Genomic DNA, 17,645 nt, shown 5'->3' on the forward strand with positions numbered 1-17,645 from the left:
GGGATTGCTGCTTTAGATATTGTGAAGCGGGGACGTCCAGACACTGGTTAAGGGGTTCAGGAAACTAGTCATCCACACCTGGCTTTTATTTCTAGATCCGACACTTACACACACACACACACACACTAAATACATTTGTCAAAAACGAATGTTGTTCTGACTAGGAATTTATTAAATGTATTTTAATTTTAATTATATATTTTATTTTAAAGCGGGGTTGGGGGCGGGACTAGGGGCGGGGTTGGGGGCGGGACTAGGGACGGGGTTGGGGGCGGGACTAGGGGCAGGGTTGGGGGCGGGACTAGGTGGCGAGTAGATTTTTTGGTTGGGCGAGTAGATTTTTGGGTGATTTGTCGAACACTGGCTATATATATATATATATATATATATATATATATATACAGTGCTCGACAAACCTATACATTTGCACGCCCCGGGCGAGTGGATTTAACATCGTGGCGAGCTCCTATTGGCCCAAGCAGCACACGTGTGGTACTAGGTGGCGAGTAGATTTTTTTGTTTGGCGAGTAGATTTTTTGCTGATTTGTCGACCACTGTATATATATATAGTTCATTTAATATTCACTGCTACTGTCCGTATTCTCGTGAGACTTTAAACATAGCGAATGGTTGGGCATCTCTGATTGAAGCAACGCCTGACATCAAACAATAGCAGCTATGCTTACACAATGTGCACGCTACACTATTGATTCACCATGTAGGGATAATTGCAGTCTTTGAATCAGCTGTTTATGTCCCCTGCTCGCAACTTCATTGGATTACGTAAATTGTTTGCGTCCATTTAACCCTCATTGGACACCATCGCACTAAGCCCCCAGACGAAGCAAAGGGTGCGAAACGTGCGTCGGGGTTGTGTCTGTCTGCACTCCCCAGGGATCCCCTCAATCTGCTGTGGACCTTTACTGCAATTCCATCACATGATTTTTTGCTATTCATGCTATCTCAGGACCCCACAATCAGGACTTACTATCTCATGGTGATCTGCAAGTATACACAGTGTTTATTTATATTCATTAAGTGGTCATTTCATGTATTATATCATCCTTTGTTGGTGACTTAGGTGGTATTGGATTGGCACTCAATATATAGCAGTTATTTAGGTCACAGCACACAGCTTTTCAATTTTGACCGGCCGGTCTTCACATATATGTAGCAGGAGTTTATAATTTCTCCTGGGCAGCAATATTTGGTCTTTGTATATTATAAGACTCATGATTTCAGTATTGCTTTTCTAGGTTCTGGATATTTTTCAGCTGTAGGGATTCCTTGGGGACTGTTTAAATTTTGTATTTGTTGTGTAATCCATGTCCCTTTGAAGAAACTATTTTTTATCATTACTCTGCTTGAGAGCTTTCAGTGGGACACTTTTTTCTCTTTTTTTCTTTTCTGGTATTCATTCATTAGCGTCCCCAGCACCGTCATTAAGCTGTCATTCATTTATTTGTCAGCATTATACAATATGTACAATTTGATTTAAGCAATTTTGTGTTATTTTTCCAGTTAGTTGCAGGCTCATTCTTTTTGCTGTTTTATATATATATATATATATATATATATATATATATATATATATATATATATATATATCTCCCATCACCCTATCAGCAAAGACATTGTCTATTGTTTATGTGTTAGGGATACCATCTGATCCCTTTTATGTGCATTGCGCCCCCCTACCCTTCTTTTCGCAAGTTACTGTAGGTGCTGGGGTGTCCCTGTGATGTTCTCTTAAATTGCCTGCCAATTGTCCAGTCTATAATTCAATTAGGCAGGTTTATTGGGGGAATCATGTGACTGTTTAGGAGTATGAGAGTGTAACTAGTGTGTGGGGTAGCACAGCCATGGGTTAGTCTGTCTATCCACAACTCCCTCTTGGCCCACACCAATGTAATCCTGCACCCTGGACTATTCAAAGCCTTACATTATCTACGGAATGTTGGAGAGCTCCGAAATCAGAACACCCAGCACCACTTATTCTAATGGCAATCATCAGAATCCTTACAGCCTGCAAATTAACAAACAATTACTCACATTTCTATTTATACTAATACCCTCTTTAGCAAGGGATATTGAACGGAACCCCCCGCCACCTTTTTCAACTTTGTCCCATACCACTAATATTGCCCCTTTCAAATGCCAAAAGAAGCTATGTGTTGCCCATATAAATATTCGAAGCCTGCTGCCCAAACTGGATGACCACGAAGGGCAAGGTGCCTTTTGCATAAGGCCAAAGTCATCCTTCTTACCGAAACATGGCTAACTCCTAAAACATTTGATGTATGTATCTCCATTCAGGGATACTCCATGTTTAGGAAATAAAGGTCAAAGAGAGGAGGAGGGGTGTTACTTTATATTGAAGACTCCTTACAATTTACACTGCTAAACTGCCCCCCCAAACCCATCCCCCTTCTTTTTTTTATTTTTTAAATCCTAGTTGGTAAAATGTGTTCCCCTTCCCTAAGCCCATTCTAATTGCTGGCATCTACCGCCCCCCTAAAGCCCCACGACAAACGCTGTCTGATCTCACTCACTTTCTTGGGTCAATTTCCTCTCTAAACGGGCAGTGCGAGCTGTTAGTTCTTGGGAATTTCAACCACAATTGGGTTAACCCTAAAAACAACAAAATCTGGACACAATTCAAACCACTACTTCTAACCCAACTAATTTCCCAACCCACACAGACAAACCTAAAATCTCACAATCATTCATTTCTAGACTGGATTCTATCCTCTTATCCCAACAGAATCCAATCCTCTTGCATCCTACCTGACATTTTAAGTGACCATGCAATAGTGCATTGTGTAAGGAAAATCCAGCTCCAAACCACCCAAGTGGAGCTCTAACATTCTACTCACTAGAGCATTTAGAAACTTTAACCCACAACAGTTTCTGGCTGATCTTACCAACTGCTCTTGGTATAGAATTAACTTGATACCTGTCCCCGATTCATAGTTACATAGTAGATGAGGTTGAAAAAAGACGTAGGTCCATCAAGTTCAACCTATGCTAAATTTAGACAACAGATACTTTATCCTATATCTATACTTACTTATTGATCCAGAGGAAGGAAAACAAAAAACCCCATTAAGGGGAAAAATTAATTCCTTCCTGACTCCAAGAATTGGCAATCGGATTAATCCCTGGATCAACATCCTTCCCATGTATACTTATTTGGTATATCCCTGTATACTTTTCCTATCTAAAAAGATGTCCAACCTTTGTTTGTACAAATCTATTGTATCTGCGTGTTAGGCAAGTCAATTAACCAACCACACCCACTCCGCCTCAGGCAGGAGAAAGGGACAAAAAAGTTACAGGCTTCAAATTACAGCACACTTTAAAAATAGATTCTATTCTTCATTATTTACAGAGACTTGAAAATCTGGGATACTCATGCCCCACTACACAGAATAAGAGCACATGGGCCACCTTTCAGGGGTTACAACCGGTTTTATTGCTCTTTACCATTTCAGGGATGCCTTGTGGAAAAGATACAAAGTAACTGACACTACCAAGGATCTTAATAATTCCAGATGCCTGCAGTCGGTGCCCTACTGTTTCCTCCCAAATCAACTCTATTTTGCCTTCATGCTAGAATTGTCCCAGTCTTCAAAAGTGGGGAGAAAAACATTGTCTCCAAATACTGACCAATCTCTCGTCTCCCTATACTATTCAAAATCATGGGAAAATGTGTCCACTCCCAATTAAGTACAGACAAAGCTCAGTGCACATCCAGAAAAACTTATATACGGTACAGTGCCTAAATATACATGTATAAATAACTAATAAATAAAATGGTCTTTTAGTTTAACATTTTGGCCAAATTGTTGTAAGCCCTTGAGCCAAACTTCACGGCAGACCACGTTTCAAGGTGAAGCTCACTCCCTCCCACATTTAAATGGTTAAAAGCTCACTCCATGGCATCTCCAACTATCAGGGGAACTTGCCTGCATGCAGTGTGATTGTGACAAATCTATTACAGAGTGCTTTTCCTGGTAATGTACAGGTTAATAAAAGCTTCAATCAGACTTAGAACTTTTGCAACTTATATTGACAGATTTAATGTAATGATGGTTATGATGGTAATGATGGTAATGATGGTAATGATGGTATTTGAGACTAAGTGGTCTATGCACTAAGCTCCAATAAGTCACTTATCACCACGTTATTGCCACAAAAGCCTACTGCTATGCAGTAAGCTCCGATAACTCGCCGATAAGAGAGCTTTTTGGGAAGAAAAAAACCTGCAGCAATAAGCCACTTATCGCCAGCTTTTCAAATTCTTGGTATTCTAGTAGCCCCGATTAGCTTATCGAAGCTAATCGCCGCTCTAGAATTGAGATTTCCTCTCAAAAACCTCCCACCAGAAAAAGTTGGCAAGAGGGTGGTGAGAAGCTGGGGGTCCTCGGGTGGTCCCTGTAGGTCCCTGCTGGCCTGCATACATTTCAATAAATACACCCCCCCCCCACCAAACACATACAGTACAGTAATGTGCAAAATAACTATTATCCAGATATGGATAATAGCTCATTTGCCCATTATTAAAACAAACATTAGCCAATCAGCATAAATAAAGTAAATAAAAATCGTTCTACTTACCCCTGCCATCATGAAGGGCATCCTCGTCAGCATACTGCAGGGCCATGTCTTCCGTTGCCAGAAAGAATACATGAAATAAAATAATCTAATGGCCCCTAACCCCTTAATCACTGTAGCGTTTAATAACGGCTATAGTAATTAAGGGGATAACCCCTGTCCCACGCTACCCACCCGGGAGGCCAAACCACCCCGGACCCACTATACCGACCCTGTACCCATTGATTGACATAGTGATACATCATACCCATATAATATGGGCATGATAAGCTACTATACCACTCAATGGTCACTCTAATAAAAAGACATTAAGGCCCAAAAGACACAATAATAAAAAAAACACAAGCACCTAAATACCAAAATTCAATAAATAAACACTAGACACAAATTCTATTAATAAAAGCACTAACCAACAAAACAATGAAATAATTTTAAGTAGTAACCAGCAAATCAATTAATCAATAAAACAATTAAAAGCAGGAGCCATCACAAGAAATAATTAATTAAAAACGGTAATCAATCCGATCCAAACATATAAACAAGCCAGAAAAATGACAAACAATAAAAGCCAAAAAATAAACTGAAATAGAAAAAAAAAAACACAATAAAAAGACAAGGTACCAAATATAATGTCCAGTGGGAAATGTCTCAATCCATAAGGAGGGTGGAGGCCCAATTGTCCAAAAAACTGTAATCCTTGGAGACCTTTGTTGAATGAATCCTCCTATTGTAAAAAGAGAAAATGGCAGACCATTGTGCAGTACCCAAGGACAATAAAGGCGCTTCTTAAGCAGGAAAAATGCCTACTTACAAGATAATAGATGGTTACATTCAGTGGATATAATCTGTGCTTGCTTCACAGGCTTCTTCCCACGGACCCCACATGGTACACTGAATGCCTATGTTATGCAGGACTCCGTGAGTGTTCACACCACAGACAAACCAAGAAAAAAGATAGGAAAAACCTAATGGTGCAATAGGGCAACACTTTACTTAAAACTACATAAAATAAGGGTAAGACACACGTACAATGTTTCTTGCCTTCTCGAACAGTTCTAAAAATGCCGTCTGCAACATGTATCAAACCGGCCGGCTTATGCAGTGCAGGATCAGCGTCTCTCTCTCTTCTCGCGGTCCCAAGTGGTCAGACGCTTCCCCGATGATGTCACCGCTCCCTCCGTGTCGTTAATACACCAGCTGACAGCACCAAGTAGGCTCGGCCCTACGCGTTTCGTGACTGCCCAGTCACTTCCTCATGGGATTTGGAGTCATGACATGCCCACTCTCTATTTATACTGTGGCGATAGAAGGGTTAATCAGGCCATTAATAAAAGCATTATACCCGGTTGATTAACCCTAAATCGCATTAGGACTGAAGGGGTTAACTGTATGTGCACCACACTGATGTGTGTTCCCCTACACCATCCTTCTTGTCCCCATTTTGCAGCTCATTCCCTAGCTGCAGTAATAGGAATGTGTATAAACTGTGCCAATTGGTTTTGCGTCACAAGAGGGAGCTGTGAGCACTAAACCAAGCGCTGATTAGAGACGTGTGGCTGTGTATGGGAGGCCGCTTTGAAAGTATACTGTAGGTATCAATTTCTAAGCTCTCGACCTCGCAACCGCAAGGTTAAGTGAGTAAGTGGTTTGCGGTCTAGCTGAAGTGGTTTCTGTCAAAATGTATCCGTTGAAGAAAAATAACAATAGCGCTCTAACACACCTTAAATGTGACAATACAAATATAACTACACATATGTGAATAGAAAAACAATAATGGTGATAATCATGCTTAAAGTGTTAAAATAACAATAAAGTGACCAAGTAGTGAATAAAAAACTTAGAAACAAACTTCAACCCTTGAAAAAGACTGTCTTGCATCAGGTGATCTTCCAAAAAATCAGGAGAGCTTGTCTCGTGGTTATGAAATAAAGAAACATTACATAGTACAGTAATGTTATAAACAAGTGATTTGTGCAAACAAGGCTCAAAAGTGACTATTCACAATAGTCCCTTGTAATGTTTCTTTATTTCATAACCACGAGACATGCTCCCCTGATGTTTTGGAAGATCACAAAATGTATCCGTTACCTTGTTAGCTTCCTAACTTGAAATGGGGAAAGTCAATTGACGTGAGAAGCAAGTTAATCCGCGAACCACATCAAAGCCCGTTCAATTAAATAAGTTAACTCGCGATCGGAGTAAGCTAGCACTCTAATTTTTGGAGTGCAGTGAGGAATAAAGAAACCATACACACATATAACGTTTATAGTAGTGGCACAAACAGAACATACTTTGTAAATAAACGGTATTCTTCTGATGGTTTTAAATGTAAAGACAGGAAAACTTTTCCTGTGAGCCCGGGAAAAATCCTTTAGCAATGCAAATATGCCAAGGGTGAATGAACTGAGGGATTTCTCAACTCCAGACTTCAAAGGTCCCCTGCATAGAGGGCGCCTCACTGTCTATGAGGAGTCCGAAGTTGAAAAGCCTCAGCAATCCATGGTGTTAGGATGGCCAGGATATTGTGAGTTCCAGATACCAGTGTAAAGTATGCGTACTTCACACTTGGTGGCTAAACTCCAGACTCAGTGTTGCCAGGTAAGGGGCTGACCCTGGTATGCTAAGCAACTCAGGTGTGAAGTTGACACATGCTCCGTGGAAACCGGATTACAACATGTATTACTACTGTGAAGTGCTATGTACATTTATGGCGCTATATAAATAAAGACATACACTACAATACAACACAACCGGGAGGCAGCCCCTGCCCTTTCTTCAGACTACTGGCAAGTCAGGGATAGGTGGGGAAAATATTCCAACGGGCGGGATTGCAGCCCAGTCCCAGTCAGATTCACCTGATTCATCTGATTTAACAACGATTTGACCAAGTTCCAGCGTCTGCGGTTCCGGAGTGTGAGGGGTTAATAATATCATAACCAAGGATCATCCCCCTCTTCTGGAATTTGTTAGAGCTAAGGGTTCCCGAATGAACCCTGTAAGGACTGAACACACTTTTTCCTGTTGGCTGAGATATAGGGCTGGCAAGTTGCGCCCCTAGCCAGGAACTGCTACACGGATCATTGTGCGCACCCACTTGCATGCATGCAGGGGTGCCCAGAGACTTTGTTTCGTTCCAAGGACATTTGATTTCGTTCCCTTTACCCAGTAAGTGTTTTATTAAGTGTAATTGTGCAAGTATTGTGTGTTTGTCTTAAAAGGAAATAAATTACAATTTATTTTACTCATCTTGTGTGCTCAGTCAAGAATCCCGGTATTAATGTGTAGATAAGACCTGGTCTACCGTGACATATACCCTTACACTATTATCCCTGTTAACCTTTAGCTGTACACCAAATGTATAGCCACACATGACATACCTTAAAAGCCACAATTAGGGAAAATGATGAACATTGTTGTGCTCTTTATGAAAAAAGATCACAAAGGTCAGAAATGGCACCATTCTATCCGGTGGGGTACAATGTATCACTATCCAATACAAATGACAGTTTACTTAATAGTACATAGGCATAACAAGTGGTGAGTAGAGTATAATAAAAATAACCTAAAAATTGGTCCTAAATAGAACCTGACTGTATAAAAAAAAACTTCCTTTAACAGAAGCAAAGCACAAACAAAATGAATCATGCAAGAAGGACGCAAGATCGAATTCTATATTAAGCCAACCAGGAGTTTTTGTTTTAAGTGTTTACATCCCCAAAAATTCTCTCCTAGACAACTCATTTAACCTGTTACCTCCTCTCCAATTTGCTTTTGGGCATTCTATGCTTTTACAGATTAGACCCCCCGGGCTCTGACCATGTTTCATTTTAAAATAGTTGGAGACATTGTGTGTCTCCAAACCTCTTTTAATGTTCTAAACATGTTCCGTGAGACGTCTTTTATGGAGTCTTCCCGTTCTCCCGATGTATTGACGCCCACAGGGGCACTCTAATAGGTATACGCAAAAGCTCGTTTTGCAGTTGATGAAAGATTTGATATCGTATGATTTACCAGTAGTTCTCGATTATTTTTTTTTACTAAACCCACATGCAATGCACTTACTGCATGTATAATAGCCCTTCAAATAATTTAGCCACATAACCTCCTTTTGTTTACGAGTGTTAATGGGACAGCTTGGGGCTAACGTGAGCTTGAGATTTTTGGACCTTTATGGTTAGGTTATGATTACTTGTCGCTAATAAATACGTATTTGCGTCAACCTCCTTATAAAATGTTTTTGTGTGTACTGAGCCATTATCGACAAATAGGGACAAATCTAAAAAGTTGATCCCATGTGGGTCACTACAAAAAGTGAATTTTAGATTGAATGTATTTGTATTCAAATAAATCTTGAATTTTTCAAGTTCCTCAACTGTTCCTCTCCAGACACAAAGCATGTCATCGATATATATTTTCCAGAGCACCAGACTTGCTCCAAATGGGTTGCCACTCCAAATGTGATCCTCCTCCCTCATGTTCATAAATATGTTGGCATAACTTGGAGCAAGCCTGGTGCCCATTGCCGTGCTGCATATCTGGAGGAAAAAAATGTTGTCATGATGGAAATAGTTGTGTGTTAAAATATACTTGATGCCCTCCAATACAAAGGACCTCAAAGCCTCATCCACATTTGTATCCCTATCCAGGACCCTTTGGATGGCTTGTAGACCGAGCTCATGGTCTATCACCACATCGCATGTCACCCATATTAACTCTTCGTCCCATGTAAGATCTTGAACCAAACTGAGCACCTGCGTAGTGTCCCTAAGATAGGACAGTATTTCAACCACATATTTTTGTAATAAATGATCTAGGAACTGGGAGAGGTTGGAGGTGACGGATCTGATCCCCGATATAATGGGGCGTCCGGGGGGTCTATTCAGATCTTTATGGATTTTTGGAATTACATAAAGATTGGGATATGTGGCTGGTTAACTGTTAGAAATTCCAACTCCTTTTCCCAATCACTTTATCCTCAAATCCTTTTTCCAAAAGACCTAACAGTTCATTCTTAAACTTAATTTTGGGATTGGATTTTAATTTTTGATATGTAGTAGTATCATTAAGAATCCTCTGCGACTCGTCCTTATAATACGACATATCCTTACTACAAACCCCCCTTCCTTTATCCGCAAGTGGTAGACAGAGAAGAGGAGATCAACAGTGACACCTTCTCCTCTGAGACAGTGGAAAAAGTGTCAAGGAAGGCAGGAGGAGAGTTAGGAAGTGGTGTAGGATGGGAGGAGGAAACAGGGGATGTCCTGACATATGGATTCCACCTTTTCCTTAAAATAGTCGGCAAAGTCCTGAGGTGAGGTGGAGGAAGAAGAAGAGGCAGCTGGGGGTGGTTTGAGTAGAGAGTCAAAGACAGAGAAGAGTCGACATGGGTTAGACTTGTGTGTGTTAATTATTGAAGAAAAGTAGGATTATTTAGCTTGAGAGAGGGCAGAGTTGAAACAGGATAGCATAAATTTGTAGTGGAGGAAGTCTGCGAGAGTGTGAGATTTCCTCCAGAGGCGTTCAGAGGAACGAGTGGAGGAACATAGCATACGCGTCTGGGGTTAGAAGTGCGAGGATGGCAGAGAGAAAGTGGGGCATGTAGATCAAGAGAGGAGGATAAGGCAGAGTTGTAGTTCCTGACCAGGTTGTCAGGGTCTGTAGCAGAACTGAGAGAGGAGAGGGAGGAGCGTAAAGTGGAATCAAAGGCTGGTAGGTTAATAGAGCGCAGGTTTCTGCAGAAGCGAGGGGGTGATGGAGAAGGGGAGAAACGAGAGAGAATGAGATGAGGTGATGTCAGAGAGAGGAAATGGAGAAATGGAGAAATCGGTGAGAGAAAAGTTTTTTAGTGAAAAACTAGGTAGTGGCCATCCTTGTTGGTGCCGGCTGCATTCGACTGTTGAAGGCCAAAAGAAGAGGTTAGAGAGAGAAAGTGGGAGGCACAAGGGAGAGAGGGGCCATCAATGTGGCAGTTGAAGTCCCCAAGAAGAAGAACGGGGTCTACAAATACATTTCTTTACAGAAAATGGCTCAAAATCAGCTATATAGCACACTAGCTGATATACCCGGCGTTGCCGTGATGTAATGTTCTGGCTCCCCCATCCTACCTCTCAACTCCCTTCCCCCCCCCTCTTCACAGCTGTTCAGAGCTGCGCCCCCTCCCCCCACTGTTCACAGCTCTGATATCCCCCCCCACATTCAATGCTTTGTTTTCCCTCCCACCTGCCCGTTCACAGCTCTGTTCCCCCCCCCCCCTGTTCACAGCTCCTTGCCCCCCGTGTGTTTGGTAGCTGAGCTGACTGGGGGGGGGGAGTGTGTGTCAGTCAGTCAGTGAGTGTGTGTGTTAGTCAGTCAGTGAGTGTGTCAGTGAGTGAGTGTGTGTGTCAGTCAGTCAGTGAGTGTGTGTGTGTCAGTCAGTGGGCTTCCCCCCTTCTCACCTGACTACGTCCCCACCCCCGTTTTCCTGACTTCCTCTCTCCGGACTCCCTCTCCTCCCCTTCTCTCCTGACTCCCTCTCTCCCCCCCCCTCTCCTGACTCCCTCTCTCCCCCCCTCTCTCCTGACTCCCAACCCTCTCTCCTGACTCCCCCCCTCTCTCCTGACTCCCTCTCTCCCCCCCCTCTCTCCTGACTCCCTCCCTCCTGACTCCCTCTCTCCTGACTCCCCCTCTCCTGACTCCCCCTCTCCTGACTCCTCCCCCCTCTACTGACTCCCTCCCTCCCTCTCTCCTGACTCCCCCTCTCTCTCCTGACTCCCCCCTCTCTCCTGACTTCCTCTCTCTCCCCCCTCTCTCCTGACTCCCTCTCTCCTGACTCCCTCTCTCCTGACTACCTCTATCCTGACTCCCTCTATCCTGACTCCCTCTATCCTGACTCCCTCTCCTCACTCCCTCTCCCCCCCTCTCTCCTGACTCTCCCCCCTCTCTCCTGACTCTCCCCCCTCTCTCCTGACTCCCAACCCTCTCTCCTGACTCCCCCCCTCTCTCCTGACTCCCTCTCTACCCCCCCCTCTCTCCTGACTCCCTCTCTCCTGACTCCCCCTCTTCTGACTCCCCCTCTCCTGACTCCCCCTCTCCTGACTCCCCCTCTCCTGACTCCCCCTCTCCTGACTCCCTCTCCCCTGACTCCCCCCCCCTCTACTGACTCCCTCCCTCCCTCTCTCCTGACTCCCCCCTCTCTCCTGACTTCCCCCCCTTCTCTCCTGACTCCCCTCCTCTCTCCTGACTCCCTCTCTCCTGACTCCCTCTCTCCTGACTCCCTCTCTCCTGACTCCCTCTCTCCTGACTCCCCCTCTCCTGACTCCCCCTCTCCTGACTCCCTCTCTCCCCCCCTCTCTCCTGACTCCCTCTCTCCTGACTCCCTCCCCCCTCTCCTGACTCCCTCCTATCCCTCTCTCCTTACTCCCTCCCCCCCTGCGCCAGCGCCTGTCCGCTGGGTGCCGCTATCTTACCGGGGGCAGCGGGCAGCTGCAGGAGGAAGGGGGTCCTTCCGGAGGCTGCCCGCCCACTGCCTGTCCACTCGGCGCTGCCATCTTACCGGAGGCAGCTGCAGAAGGAAGTTGTAGTTCCTGACCAGGTTGTCAGGGTCTGTAGCAGAACTGAGAGAGGAGAGGGAGGAGCGTAAAGTGGAATCAAAGGCTGGTAGGTTAATAGAGCGCAGGTTTCTGCAGAAGCGAGGGGGTGATGGAGAAGGGGAGAAACGAGAGAGAATGAGATGAGGTGATGTCAGAGTGAGGAAATGGAGAAATGGAGAAATCGGTGAGAGAAAAGTTTTTTAGTGAAAAACTAGGTAGTGGCCATCCTTGTTGGTGCCGGCTGCATTCGACTGTTGAAGGCCAAAAGAAGAGGTTAGAGAGAGAAAGTGGGAGGCACAAGGGAGAGAGGGGCCATCAATGTGGCAGTTGAAGTCCCCAAGAAGAAGAACGGGGTCTACAAATAAATTTCTTTACAGAAAATGGCTCAAAATCAGCTATATAGCACACTAGCTGATATACCCGGCGTTGCCGTGATGTAATGTTCTGGCTCCCCCATCCTACCTCTCAACTCCCTTCCCTCCCTCTTCACAGCTGTTCAGAGCTGCGCCCCCCTCCCCCCACTGTCCACAGCTCTGATTCCCCCCCCCACATTCAATGCTTTGTTTCCCCTCCCCCCCCGCCCGTTCACAGCTCTGTTCCCCCCCCCCCTGTTCACAGCTCCTTGCCCCCCGTGTGTTTGGCAGCTGAGCTGACTGGGGGGGGAAGTGTGTGTCAGTCAGTCAGTCAGTGAGTGTGTGTGTTAGTCAGTCAGTGAGTGTGTCAGTGAGTGTGTGTCAGTCAGTCAGTGAGTGTGTGTGTCAGTCAGTCAGTGAGTGTGTGTGTCAGTCAGTGGGCTTCCCCCCCTTCTCACCTGACTACGTCCCCACCCACCTTTTCCTGACTCCCTCTCTCCTGACTCCCTCTCCTCCCCTTCTCTCCTGACTCCCTCTCTCCCCCCCCTCTCCTGACTCCCTCTCCCCCCCCTCTCCTGACTCCCTCTCTCCCCCCCTCTCCTGACTCCCAACCCTCTCTCCTGACTCCCCCCCTCTCTCCTGACTCCCCCCTCTCTCCTGACTCCCCCCTCTCTCCTGACTCCTCTCTCTCCTGACTCCCCTCTCTCCTGACTCCCTCTCTCCTGACTACCTCTCTCCTGACTCCCTCTCTCCTGACTCCCTCTATCCTGACTCCCTCTATCCTGACTCCCTCTCCTCACTCCCTCTCCCCCCTCTCTCCTTACTCTCCCCCCTCTCTCCTGACTCCCAACCCTCTCTCTTGACTCCCAACCCTCTCTCCTGACTCCCCCCTCACTCCTGACTCCCTCTCTCCCCCCCCCTCTCCTGACTCCCTCTCTCCTGACTCCCCCTCTCCTGACTCCCCCTCTCCTGACTCCCCCTCTCCTGACTCCCCCTCTCCTGACTCCCCCTCTCCTGACTCCCCCCTCTACTGACTCCCTCCCTCCCTCTCTCCTGACTCCCCCCCTCTCTCCTGACTTCCCCCCCTTCTCTCCTGACTTCCCCCCTTCTCTCCTGACTCCCCTCCTCTCTCCTGACTCCCTCTCTCCTGACTCCCTCTCTCCTGACTCCCTCTCTCCTGACTCCCTCTCTCCTGACTCCCTCTCCTGACTCCCTCTCTCCTGACTCCCTCTCTCCCCCCCTCTCCTGACTCCCTCTCTCCCTCCCTCTCTCCTGACTCCCTCTCTCCCTCCCTCTCTCCTGACTCCCTCCCTCCTATCCCTCTCTCCTGACTCCCTCCCCCCCCACTCTCTCCTGACTCCCTCCCCCACCCCTCTCTCCTGACTCCCCCCCCCCCTGCGCCAGCGCCTGTCCGCTGGGTGCCACCATCTTACCGGGGGCAGCGGGCAGCTGCAGGAGGAAGGGGGTCCTTCCGGAGGCTGCCCGCCCACTGTCTGTCCACTCGGTGCTGCCATCTTACCGGAGGCAGCTGCAGAAGGAAGGGGGTCCTTCCGGAGGCTGCCTGCCCACTGCCTGTCCCCCCCCGCGCGGAGCTGTGTCGGCGGCGACACTACCCGCATGCTGCTGCTGGCCGGGGCTCGGATGAGCCTGGTGGATTCCCTGGGGGGAGGTGAGCTAGGGGGTGATGGGGGGGGGAGGGGGGGGAGCCGGCGGAGAGGTGAGCTGGGTGAAGAGGAGAGAGTGTGTGTGTGTGTGTGTGTGTGTCAGTTGGGTGAGGCCGAGGGGGAAGGTGAGCTGCGGGTGAGGAGAAGAAGAGTGGCAGTTGGGTGACGTCATAGAGCCACCAATTTGATTGGCCAGAGGCTGAGGACCAATCAGATTCACCACATCTAGCACCAGACTCACAAATTTCAAATTTATATATTAAGATATAATCTTTGCCTGGATAACCTCAAATACGAGAGCAGTAGACATAGTAATAATAATACAAAAAAAATTATATGTATGTGTATATTTTAGTTTTCCCTAGAATTCATCTGGAACATAAAAATGTTAATCAATTCGTGGAGTAACGAGAGAGAGAGAGATCGATCGAGAGAGAGAGAGATCGAGTATTTACTATGATACTGCACGTTCACCGTAAACAATTGATTACAAATGTTATGGTCCAGATGAATTCGAGGGAAAAACTAAAATGCATCTCAGCTGACTCCAGTAAACATCAAATTAATCTCTCCCTGAATGTACAAATAGAAGAAAACTCGGCGGTCACTGCATACATAGGAACTCAGCCATGGACGAATATAAAATCAATATTTATTCAATCTTGGTGCTGGACATCACAGAGATTCACATCCTCTGACGCGTTTCGTTCCGTTAGGAACTTTATCAAAGAGTACAATGAATCTGTTCACAAGAACCTTAAGTAGGCAGGTTCCTTTCTCCCATTGGCTGGATATTTAATTAAATCAGTTGAAAGTAATTTGTAAATTACTGATTATAATTGAGCCCTTATGTGGAGACGAAGCCTGTCTACAAGGATATATTGTGAATATACAACAAACCTACAACAAGACAAGTGATGACGAAAAATCAATAAACAATTGATTAATAACATATTAAAAACAAGGTCAAGTGATGTGCAGCAACCCAAATATAAAATATATTAACAGTTCCTTTGCACTTGGAAAACATAATTAGATTTATGGAAGGAAAAATGATAATAATAAATATATATATATATATATATATATATATATATATATATATCCCAAATATTAGGACCTAATGAAAGTTGGTTACACATTGAAAAATAATATATATATACATAAATCAATACAATATCAAAGTTATATTTAAAGAGTTAATGAAGTAATATACACACATACACATGTAGTGATACCAATGGACTTGTATACAATTTTGACAATGTTGCAAGTTTCTTATTTTTATTTTTATATACTTTGTTATTTTTTATATATATACACAAGTTATATTGTATATGATATGGAAGAGTCAACAAAGCAATATAAACATAAATAACCTTGATAGTTGATGAAATATAACTCTCATAGAAATATGAATCACATTTGGGATAATACCAAAATCCAAACAATTTATATTTATGAACAATGCACTGAATATGATAAATTGAATTAAATTAATACCAAAATATATATGTTGAGATGCATGGAGACACACTCTCAAGACTCCCCTAGACATCAACCATGTAAGAAGTGTTTTAACTCCCACTCATGGTTAATGCCGTGTGGGTGGAGAGTGTTGAGAGTGTATATCCAATACATCTCTTGTTTGTTTAACGTATTTTCCTATTACCCCCTCTAGGGTGGCAGAGTATATGTTCTATAGCAGAAAAAGAAAAGTTTTTAATGCCCCCATGTCGACATTGTGCAAAGTGTCTGGGAACTGGATGATTTAAGTCCCCTTTCTTGATTAACCGTACATGTTCAGATATTCTTATTCTGAGTGGTCTTATAGTGCGGCCTATGTATTTTTGTCCGCAGCCACAAAAAAGAATGTAGATAACAAATGAAATGTTACAATTGAGGAAAGTCTTAATGTAATATTTCTTGAGGTTGGTATTGTAAGAAATATATTTACTTTGGCAAGCGTACTGGCACATAGAGCACGTTCCACATTTATAAAAGCCTTTTGGAATGCTTGAAATTTGAGTTAAGTTGGACTTAGAATTAAACATGCTCGGTGATAAGTGTGATGCCAAAGTTTTGGCTTTCCTATAGGAAAATCTAGGGCCTTGTGCCAACATTGGGCGGATGTCTTTGTCTAGTAAAAGTGTATGCCAATGTTTAAAAATTATTTTACAAATGTCCTGAGACTGTGAGCTGTATGTACTGATAAAGAAAGGACTCTTTTTGTTGTCCGATCTTGACAATGTTTCTCTATCTTTTTTTGGGATATAGTTCCTGGTTTTTTTACACACAAGTTCACTCCTCTCTGTATGATCTGCTTTAGCGAAAGCTGTTGCTATGTCTTTTGCTGAATATCCTCGCTCTAGAAACCTATCAGACATCTCCCTTGCACGGGACAGAAACACCTCATTATCTGAGCATAGTTTTTTCAATCTGATAAATTGAGCCCCTGGTATGTTCCTGATGAACGACCGTGGATGGGAGCTTTGAGCACATAACAATGTGTTTCTCGAATTCTGCTTCCTGTAGATATCAGATTGTATGGTTTTATTTGCGTCAATATACAGGAGTAAGTCCAAAAAGTGAATATGATTAATGTGGTGCTCAAAAGTGAATTTAATGTTGGGGAAAACTAAAATGCATCCTGACTCCAGTAAACATCAAATTAATCTCTCCCTGAATGTAATCATTCATTTTTTTTAAATCATTTTTTGTCAAACAAGGTGTCAAGTCTCTTTTTATTTTTAATAAATGTTCCCACTGTATCCAGTTTCAGATTTTATGAACCATTTCATTTACAACAGGCAAAATACCATTTTTTTTCTCGTGTTAATGAGGAGCTCCATACTGTATTAATATAATAGCCTTTTGGTTGAACAGACCACTTTAAGATCATTGTATTGTCCCTGGATATATTTGTACATGATAAAAATATCACTCCAAAGATAACTGGCTCAATTTGGATTGTCTTTTCTCACAAGTAACACATTATTTACCCTTCTATTTGGTGGTGTTTTGTCTGCCCTTTTTTCAGTATGCTGTGCAGAATTAGGCTTTATGTTTGAGATCTGTGATTTGCTCCTCTCTTGTATAACCTTTTGTAACAATGCATCCTAGTAACCTCAGCAGCTTTCTGCTTCACAGAGAGCTCATGTTCAAACCGACATTCATTCCCAAATCCTTCTGCACCAAAGATTAGCCTCTGCGTGGTGTTATTATGTACACTATACATGTATTTCTGTCAAATGTAAAATGCTAAACCTGTAACTCGCTACAATGCTCTTTACTTTTCCTAGTATTGAATACGACGGTCCTCAGCTGAATTGTGCCTACCTGAACTCACGTTTAGGGGCTCTGGACTGCACTACCCACAGGCACTGGATCTGTGTGAAGGACCCAGACTAAAACCTTATGGGTATGTTCATTTCTTTAAAAAC

At 44.0% G+C, this 17,645-nt stretch overlaps 1 protein-coding gene across 1 annotated transcript in view; it reads left to right on the plus strand.

The window, feature by feature from the left end:
* Window positions 1-17,645, plus strand: part of LOC142492219 (killer cell lectin-like receptor subfamily G member 1) — a 78,895-nt gene that overhangs the window by 58,209 nt on the left and 3,041 nt on the right. The window contains exon 7 of the mRNA XM_075594888.1: window positions 17,505-17,623. Coding sequence (XP_075451003.1) covers window positions 17,505-17,613 — 109 coding nt within the window. The 3' untranslated portion in view covers window positions 17,614-17,623. The remainder of the gene's footprint in view (window positions 1-17,504; window positions 17,624-17,645) is intronic.

Source organism: Ascaphus truei, chromosome 4 (genome assembly GCF_040206685.1).
Source record: "Ascaphus truei isolate aAscTru1 chromosome 4, aAscTru1.hap1, whole genome shotgun sequence".
In the NCBI taxonomy this organism is placed as follows: Eukaryota; Metazoa; Chordata; class Amphibia; order Anura; family Ascaphidae; genus Ascaphus; species Ascaphus truei.